General features: G+C 48.9%; 1 protein-coding gene across 1 annotated transcript; it reads right to left on the bottom strand.

Annotated features, from left to right (window-relative positions):
* Positions 1 to 7,834: 7,834 nt before the first annotated feature.
* Positions 7,835 to 9,877, bottom strand: LOC103638302 (very-long-chain 3-oxoacyl-CoA reductase-like protein At1g24470). The gene is made up of 4 exons (XM_008661253.2): positions 9,507 to 9,877; positions 9,086 to 9,374; positions 8,548 to 8,617; positions 7,835 to 8,397 (listed from the first exon to the last, which is right to left on the bottom strand). Exons 1-4 carry the CDS (start codon positions 9,835 to 9,837, stop codon positions 8,056 to 8,058), a joined length of 1,032 nt encoding a protein of 343 aa, XP_008659475.2. The 5' UTR covers positions 9,838 to 9,877; the 3' UTR covers positions 7,835 to 8,055.
* Positions 9,878 to 10,404: the final 527 nt, after the last annotated feature.

Here is a 10,404-nt window from a genome sequence, read left to right on the forward strand (position 1 = left end):
GGCGATGCGGTGCTGGACGTCCTGGGCCAGATGACGCGCTTCTCCGGTCGATGCTCAGCCTACCCACTCCTGCCCGATATTTTGCCGAAGCTGCACAAGTTGTCCTGCTTCCTCGTTGAGCCTGGCCTGTACCTCGCGGATTTGCTCGAGTTGTGCGTTCTGACCCCCCGCAGGGACTGGGACCACAGCTAGCTCCCGAAGGATGTCAACGCGAGGCGCAGGCCTAGGGGGATCACCGTCCTCCGGCATACCAAGATGGTTGCCTTCGTCGAGACCCCCTAGATCAACGTGGAAGCATTCGCGACTTGGGCCACAGTCCTCGTCGCCGAGGCTGTGGCTACTATCGGAGCAATCGGAGAGGCAGTAGTCACATGCGGTCATGAAGTCCCGCATGGCACTGGGGTTATCGAGCCCGGAGAAATCCCAACCAGAGTCAGGCTCGTCATCTTCCTCGGAACCCAGGGGCCCGTAGGTCGAGACGGCTGTCAGCCGGTCCCAGGGTGACCGCATATGATACCCGGAGGGTTTGGACATGCCTTTATGAAAGCGTCCACCGAAGCGGGGTAGCTTTGTGGGCCACAGCTGAATCTGAAAGGCATGGGATGGGAAACGGACAGTACCTCTTGGTCAACGGGCGGTGACGAAGTCGCGTCGGGGACGGACTGCACCGTTGTCTCAGGTACGAGGCTAACGCCCAGCAAGCCCTTCGCGAGCGTGCTGGCGTCGTCCGTCTGCTTGTGGTTGGCGTGTTGCGGGGAAACGACGCTCGTCTTCGTCTCAGACGCGAGGTCAACGCCCAACATGTCCCCCGTTGGGGCGCCGACGCCGTCGACTCGCTCGACAGCCGACGAGGTGCCACCTCCTGCTTGGCCATGCCTGCCCCGCCTCCTCCTCCATCGATGGGGAAGGTGACGGGACAGACCCGGATGTTGCTCTTCCGCCACGTGGGGAAGAGGTCGTCAATTCCGCCGCCGGCGGGCGGGCTGACGACCGCCATTGTCGTTGTCGCGCGGCGGAGGAAGGAGTATCATGTCGTAGCTGCCGTCGAGGGACATGAACTCAAGACTCCCGAAATGAAGCATCGTCCTGGGTTGGAGAGGTTGCTGGAGACTACCCATCTAGAGCTTGACGGGAAGCTGTTCGTCAACACGCAGCAGGCCCCTACCTGGCGCGCCAACTGTCGGTGTTTCGACCCCGGGGGGTCCCTGGATCGACGAGTAAATTGTCGTCGCGTGTCCCAGCCCAGATGGGTCGGCGCGAGATGGAACACAAAAGGGGGGAAAGACAGCAAAGGGGAAACCCGCAGCCTTCGTGTTGTCCTGCGCCCAGGTCGGGTGCACTTGCAGTAGGGGGTTACAAGCGTTCGCGTGGGAGAGAGAGAGAGAGACTGTCCGCCAGCCTGTTCTCCCGCGCGGCCAACCTTTTCGTACGAGAGCCCTGGACCTTCCTTTTATAGGCGTAAGGAGAGGGCCCAGGTGTACAATGGGGGGTGTAGCAGTGTGCTAACATGTCTAGCAGAGAGGAGCTAGAGCCCTAAGTACATGCCGTCGTGGCAGTCGGAGAGGTTTTGGCGCCCTGTTCATGTGATGTCGTGGCCGTCGGAGGAGTGCTTGAGCCCTGTGGACGTACAGCTGTCGGAGCTGTCGGATCCTTGCTGACGTCTCCTTGCTTTCGTAAGGGGCTGAGAGCCGCCGTCGTCATGGAGCACGCGGGGTGCCATCATTACTTGTTTACCGGGGCGAGCCAGATGGGACGCCGGTCTTGTTCCCTGTAGCCTGAGCTAGCTAGGGGTAGGGTAATGATGGCCCCCTGTGACGTGGTTGGTCCGAGCCCGAGGTCGGGCGAGGCGGAGGCTCCTTCGAGGTCAAGGTCGAGTCCGAGCCCTGGGGTCGGGCGAGGCGGAGACCGTCTTCCGAGGTCGAGGCTGAGTCCAAGCCCTGGGGTCGGGCGAGGCGGAGTCCGTCGTCCGAGGTCGAGGCTGAGTCCGAGCCCTGGGGTTGGGCTAGGCGGAGTCCGTCGTCCGAGGTCGAGGTTGAGTACGAACCCTGGGGTCGGGCGAGGCGGAGTCCGTCGTCCGACGTCATGGTTGAGTCCGAGCCCTGGGGTCGGGCGAGGCGGAGTCCGTCTTCCGAGGTCGAGGTTGAGTCCCAGCCCTGGGGTTGGGCGAGGCGGAGCTTCCTATGGCGCCCGAGGCTGGACTTAGCTGCTGTCAGCCTCACTCTGTTGAGTGGCACAGTAGTCGGAGCAGGGCAGGCGGCGCTGTTTTCCTGTCAGTTCGGTCAGTGGAGCGGCGAAGTGACTGCGGTCACTTCGGCTCTGTCGACTGAGGAGCGCGCGTCAGGATAAGGTGTCAGTCGATCCTTGCATTAAATGCTCCTGCGATACGGTCGGTTGGCATGGCGATCTGGCCAAGGTTGCTTCTCCGCGAAGCCTGGGCCTCGGGCGAGCGGAAGGTGCGTCCGTTGCTTGAGGGGACCCTCGGGCGAGACGTGAATCCTCCTGGGTCGGCTGCCTTTGCCTGAGGCTGGGCTTGGGCGAGGCGGGATCGTGTCCCTTGAGTGGGTGGAGCCTTGTCCTGAATCGCGCCCACCAGGCCTTTGCAGCTTTGTGCTGATGGGAGTTACCAGCTGAGATTAGGAGTCTTGGTGGTACCCCTAATTATGGTCCCCGACAACCACCGTCGTCCGCGCAAAGCGAGCGAGGTATATTATATATATTGTAATGTTTTATATTCGTCGGTTTTTTGTGGCCGACGGGAGTTAACTGTTATGTGATTAAATTTTGTTTAAATTTGTTAATCAATAGTGTTAGTAGTCTTCATATTTTAAATTTTATGTTGCAAATATAAAATGTGTTGTTTAATGTTATTAGTTAATGAATTGGATGATTAATGTGATGTGTTATACAAATAGTAGTTATTTCAAATATTATTATTTAATAAATTTGATGTTATGCGAGTAGTAATCATGTTAATGTGATGAAGTTATGTTATGTATATATATAGTTTAACTACTTATCTATAGATGTATGTGTGACGTTTAGAAACATGAATGTCTCACACACGCAATTCTTATTCGTACACACAGCCACAATAATGGGTGATGGACGTGATTGGATGTATGAAGGTTTCAAGAAGGGTGGGTGTCAAACAAGTGAATGGTTTGCCAAGACGCAGATGTTTCTGGACCATGCAGCTGCTTTGTCACAAATAGATAATATTAGGTGTCCATGCAATAAATGTAGAAATATGACGAGCCACACCAAGAGGCAGGTCACACTACACCTGTGCTCGCATGGTTTTGTGCCAGGCTATAAGGTCTGGTATCTCCACGGGGAGTCACGCCTTGAACGAGCAGAAGAAGTAGAAGTTGATGACGGCGAAGATGCTGTTGATAGGATGGACCAGATGCTTGAGGATCTGCAGCCTAAACTGGCACCAGATCATCATGATTCACCTACACCGGAGGTTCAGAAGTTCTTCGACCTACTTAAAGCGTTAGAAGAGCCTCTTCACGAGCACACTGACGTGACCGTACTCGAATTCGTGACCCGGCTGATGTCAATCAAGTCCAAGTTTGCATTCTCAATTAATTGTTACAAGGAGCTTGTGGATTTGATTAGCGAGGTTCTTCCTACGGGTCACAAGATGCCCAAAGACATGTACTAGTCCAAGAAATTGCTTGAAGGTCTTGGTATGGAGTATGAGAAGATTGATGTTTGCCAAGACAACTGTATGCTTTTTTGGAAGGAACATGGCAGAGAACAGAAATGCTTAAAATGTGGGAAGTCGAGGTACGTGGAGCTTGTAAATGAAGTTGGGGAGAAGGTGGTGACAAAGGTTGCACATAAACAGCTTCGGTACATGCCTCTCACTCCTAGAGTGAAACGTTTGTTTCTCTCGAGGAAGACCGCTATGCACATGAGGTGGCATAAAGATTGTACGGACAGACAAGATGGGTTAATGGTGCACCCGTCAGATGGTGATGCATGGAAGGCTCTTAACAAATTTGATCCAGATTTTGCCAGCGATGCAAGAAACGTTCGTATCGGCTTGGCAACTGATGGTTTCACGCCATTCAATATGACCGCTGCGTCGTATTCATGTTGGCCTGTCATTGCCATACCGTACAACCTTCCACCTGCTCTTTGCATGAAATATGAGTTTATGTTCCTATGTCTTGTTATACCTGGGCCTGAGCATCCTAGCGTACGCCTCAATGTGATGCTTCAACCATTGATTGAAGAATTAAAGAAGCTATGGCAAGGTGTGGAAGCCTATGACTGCTTCAAGAAGCAGAAATTCAATCTTCGTGTTGCATATCTGTTCTCGGTTCATGATTTTATGGTGTATGGTATTTTCTGTGGATGGAGCGTGCATGGTAGATTGACGTGTCCTTATTGTGCTAAAGATACATATTGTTTTTGTCTTAGTGCTGGTGGCAAGATATGTTACTTTGATTGCCATAGATGTTTTCTACCCTTCAATCACCCCTTCAGAAGGCAAAGAAAGGAATTTAGGAAGGGCACCATCGTCACGAAGGGACCGCCCAAGCGAAGTAGTGGGATAGAAATTACAGAAGAGCATATGAAACTTGTCCTAGACGAGAGTGGGAAAAGGTATCAAGGTTTTGGTGAGGACCATAACTGGACTCACATATGTGGCTTGTGGGAGCTTCCTTATGCTAAGTCATTGATTTTGATGCACAACATCGACGTCATGCATCAAGAGAGTAACTTTTGCCAAGCCCTCATAAATACATGCATGGATTTCCCTGATAAAGCGAAAGACAATGACAAGTCACACATGGACTTAGCAGTGATATGTGATCGTCCAACCCAAGTGCTTAGAGAAAACGGAGGCAAACCAAAAGCTGACTATTGTCTGAAATCTAAGCAACGGAAAGAAGTGATGAAGTGGATGAAGGATATTAAATTCCCCGATGGTTATGCCGCTGGTTTTAGAAGATCTATGAACTTGAAGACAATGAAGATGAATGGACTGAAGAGCCATGACTTCCATATAATTATGGAGAGGCTCATGCCTGTAATGTTTCGTGGGTACATTTCTGAAGCTGTGTGGAAAACGTTAGCTGAAGTTAGCTATTTCTACAGACAGTTGTGTGCTAAAGAAATCAGAAGAGATGTGATGGAATAGCTGGAGAAAGAGGCACCAGTGCTTTTGTGCAAATTGGAAAAAATATTTCCACCGGGTTTCTTCAATCCTATGCAGCATCTCTTTATACATCTTCCATATGAGGCTATGGTCGGTGGTCCTGTTCAGTATAGGTGGATGTTTCATATAGAAAGAGCTTTAAAGAAGCTTAGAGCAATGGTGGGCAATAAGGTAAGAGTTGAAGGATGTATTGCGGAACAATTTAAACTTAAGGAGGTAGCACACTTCATGGAGCACGCTGAACGTGTCTTCCAAAACAATGCAAAGAAGCTGGTGAAGGATGCCATATACTATGCGAGAATTCAGGCTACAAACCTGTATTTTCAAAAGCATCCGGAAGAAGCAGGCCCCTTGAATAAAAAGGAAGGGTCCTCAAAGATATATTTGACTGAGGATCAATATCGTGAGGTTAGTATTCAATTTGTTTTACCCTTTATATTGATTGTTGTGATTGATATAATATGTAACATTGTGTGTGCAGGTGATGATTCCATGGATGGCGCCCGTGCCTGATGCGTACTATGCTTGGTGTCGATATTGGGCTTTCGAAGGCTTCCAGAAAACGTTAGCGCATCACAGACAATGTCGAGGAACCAATCCTAACCACAAGTTTGGCAGTGATGACATGATACGAAAAGCTAAAAGAATAGTAAGTTTGATCTAGCTATGTCGATCAGCAAATAGTACGATTTCTTATGAATGTTTTTTGTTTATACAGGAAGCTACGAGTGGCCAAAAGCCTAGTGACATTGAGGTCTACCAGGAGGGCCACAAAGGACCAGACCCGAACAACCCTGACCAGCTCTGCAGCTAGACAACCACAGATCGCTTGGTGAGTTTTGGCCCAAAAGTACAAACGTTCAAAGTTTAGAAATTCCTGCATTTGTAAGGTTGTGAATGATGTATAGGCGGCATATGAGGAGGAGATGGTTCGTCGCCATGGCCCTGACTTCGACTGGCACCATGAACCGGTGGATCCCTCGGTGGTGTACACAAGTGGTGGTGGCAAAGCGCATGGACACTAAGTTCTAACTTATGAAATTATATGGTTGACACTAAATTGATTATGCAGTAATCACATTTTTTGAATCACTTATAGATACACACTCTTCGACGGATTCATTGACTCGTCGTCGGTGAGATCTCAGAGGACGGGTTCGTCTTCCCGTAGCTCATGCTCTCGTCGACCGAACGAGCAGGAGTTGGAGATTATGAGGATGCGTGAAAAGATGAGACAACAACGCGAATTTATGGAGGCTTGCAATGCACATAACCAAGCGATGTATCAAGTGAGTACACATAATCCGAACTCTAAATTATTATATTTCAATACAACATCTTTAGTAGTAACAAATATGTTTAACAGTTAATGCAGCAACAGGGCATGGCAACAAATTTTCCACTGCCACCACAATGGAGCCAATTTGCAAACACACCAGTTCCACCACCACAGTTCAACACCCCTCCGACACATATACCTGCACCTGGAGATAGGGTACGTTTGATAACTCTCGATTAATTTATACACTTGTATACTTTTTGATATTTGCATTTAACGTGTTGATATTTGCTAACTTGCATAGGTTACGCCCTAAGCGGGTGGTAGTGGGTCTGATCCCGCAGCAGGGACTGGATTTGTTGACTCGCTCTTCGCGTTCCCTCCTCCTGGTGATGGTGGCGGCAGCGGTCAAAGCTCTAACCACCCAAGTGGTGGTTATCTCTAAACACTTGAACATGTTTCTTAACTCGTTGACTCTTGGTCGTACTTGAACATATGTCGTACTTATATTTCAATATTATGTCGTACTCGTTGACTCGTTGTCGTACTTGAACTTGTATTTGAAATGTTGGTGGATGCTATGTTTGTAATGCGTGATTTAATTATGAATGCATGTGTTTGTAATGTGACTGTTATCTGTGATTTATGTTATGTGTGATATATGTTATGTGTGCAGAAATAGTGACCTAATTTAGTGCTGTTTTTGTAGCAGTATATGGTAATTCTCGTCAGCCCAGTTAATTCCCGTCGGCTATGGTCGAACCGACAGGAATTAATTAATAACTCTCGTCGGCCACGTAGGGCCGACGAGAATTAATTAATAACTCCCGTCATCCTGGGGAACCGACGGGAATTAATCAATGACGCCCGTCGGCCAGCAAAACCGACGGGAGTTAGCCTTAATTCCCGTCGGCTAGTTAGTGGCCGACGGGAATTAATTATTTCCCTCAGTTGCCGATGGGATAAACTTATCCCCGACAAGGGACACCTGTCGGCTGACAACCGACGGGAATAAGCCCTAAACCGACGGGAATTACTTATTCCTGTCGGTTTAGCGCTTATTACCGTCGGTTCCTAGCCGACAGGAATTAAGTGCTTTCCTGTAGTGCACGGTTCGGTGGCAGAACACAACTGATGGCAGAACATGTCAGAGGCAGATTACTTTTGCAGTCTTAATAAGTAGTAGAGATTTACAAACTCACTTGACTTAAAAGAACATAAATATTCACTCTGCACTCTATTCTAAATTAAAATAGCATTCGTTTTAGCTCTTGGTTTTTATGTCTATATTTAAATAGATGATAAATCTAGACACATATATAAAACACATATATTAAATATTAAACGAACCTATAACGAATTCTAATATGGGATAGACGGAGTAAGTAATAACCATCCAACTAGATCGGTGCAGATCTGACAACTTCAATCCAACGTGGTAAAACAATTATACACACGAAGGGCACGCGTACTTTTAATATAATGATTATATGTATGGCATCGATCATTGATCACTTGCATGAGTACTATATGACTGTTGTATTGACTGACAGCTGCATGCAGAGAGATAGGGCTAGCACAGCACAGCTGGCTAGCCAAATGGCTAGGCACTGATCTTTGGCGCAACTGAATTGGCGTCGTCATCGTCAGGTGTCACGGCCTTCTCGGCGCGTGAATGGGCGCTGGCGATCGCGGCTCGACCGCCGCGGAGGACGGCTCTGTGCTGCAGGTGCAGGCGGATCCGGTACCAGTCGTGGACCCAGTCCGGCACGAAGCCGGTGAGGCACCACTGGAGGTTCTGGGCGGCGCCGGGAACACACACCGGGCCGTTCCCGATCCACCGCGCCGCCGTGCTGGTGTAGTCCTCCGCCGTCGCCACGAACCACGGCCGGAGCTTGGCCTTCACGGCGCTCGACAGCATGCGCGTGTGCACATAGAACGGGACCTGCAAGGCAAGGTACGTACGTTATTAGCAGGTCGATACTGTGACTGTGCTGTGCTGGTGTGTAGTCACCGGCCTCGCCAGCTCATGCTTGCTCGATCAGCTGGATCGATGTTGAACTGAAACCGGCGGCCAGTGTCGATCAGTACGGACCTGGTATTGGACGTCGATTCCTTTGCTCTTGTATTCGACGTAAAGGCTTCTGGAGAGATGAGCCACATACCTGGAGATGGGATGAACACCACACTGTATTATATATATAAATATATATATGTCGTCTTCTCGTAGTCGTAGCTAGCTTGGCATCTAAACTGTATTGTATATAATTTATACCCGTGAAATAAATGCTTTTAATTAATTGTCATAATTACTTGGTTAAACATTGACAAAAGAAATTCCTTGACTGCTTATATATATATATATATATATATATATATATATATATATATATATATATATATATATATATATATATATATATATATATATGTCGTGTTCTCGTAGCTAGCTTGCATTGGCATCTAAACTGTATTGTAAACAAATGCTTCTAATTAATTGTCATAATTACTTGTTTAAACATTGACGAAAACTCCGACGCTGAGACGCTAGCTTGTTTTAATAGCATGCATGCAAAATCGTTAGAACGAAAACAAGCACAATTAACAATGCCTCACGTAGTATAATTATATACTTTTTGGTGGAGCTGTAGACGGTGTACAGAGGGAAGGACGGGACGGCCACCGTGGAGCCCGATCCAACGTTAACGATGGCACCCCTCCGCCGCGCTAGCATGCTGGGCAGCACCGCGGCCGTGACCTCGGTGAGCCCCCACAGGTTCACCCGTATCATCCGCACAAAGCGTTCGATGTCCGCCTCGTGCAGGTACACCGCGCCAGGCGTGTTCACCGCCGCGTTGTTCACCAGTATCCCCACGTCCAGCCCCTCGATCGCCTCCCGCAGACGGCGGATCGCCTTGTCGCCTGCCAGGCAAAAGACAAGCGCTCATCGATCATGTTACTAGAGATCGAGCACGAGCACAGGATCAACCCGTGTTCAGGCTAGTAGTGATCCGTGTGTGTGCGTGGATCGATATCGATCTCATCTCACCGTACCTTCTGGTGTGGCGACGAGGGAGAGGTCTAGAACCACAGTCCTTATCTTCACGGGGTGGACGGACTTGATGGCCTCGGAGGTCTCCTGGAGGTTGTTGGCGTCGAGGTCGAGGAGGACGAGGTTGAGGCCCCGTCGCGCGAGCTCCATGGCCATGGACCGGCCGAGCCCGGAGGTCGGGCCAGTCACCATGGCCCATGAGCCGTAGCGGTGGAGGTCCTTCGGCCCGCGCAGGCACAACGCGAGATAGGCGAGGGGCCGCCAGCAGATGGCGGCGATGTACAAACCACCAAGGCAGGCCAGCGAGACGAACCAGACATGTACGTCGTCCATTATCTCTGCTTCTGCCTTCAGCTTTCAGCTACACAGCAGATGCCACTATACATACATATATAGACCATGCAAAACGTGGGTGGAATTTGCGGCGTCCATTTCTCTGCTACTCTAGATCGTAGCTAACACCTCTCCAACTAACTCGATCGAGACAGGGCTAAGCTATTAATTAGCATTCATAACGGCTTCAATAGGCCTAGTGTGTGTTTATATATATATATATATATATATATATATATATATAAATTAAAGCACCAGTTTTTAACGGTCGTTTTGCGTCATAAAATATTAAAAAACAATGCAAGAGGTGGGGTTTGAACCCACACCCTGATGTAAGAAGGGTGAGAAACAATTGGCAAAGCTATCTAACCAATAAAACATAATGCTCAGATGTTTATAATATTGAATAATAATTATACATAATTATATATGATTTTTTTAAAAAATAAAAAAATAATTGTGTCGGGTCGGGCCAGCACTACGGGCCGAGGCTACGGCCCATGCACCGCACGACGCTCGTGTCGGGTTGGCCCAGGCACTATTAAATGGGTCGTGCCTCGGACCGGC

The sequence above is a fragment of the Zea mays genome, chromosome 9 (assembly GCF_902167145.1).
Source record: "Zea mays cultivar B73 chromosome 9, Zm-B73-REFERENCE-NAM-5.0, whole genome shotgun sequence".
Lineage (NCBI taxonomy): Eukaryota > Viridiplantae > Streptophyta > Magnoliopsida > Poales > Poaceae > Zea > Zea mays.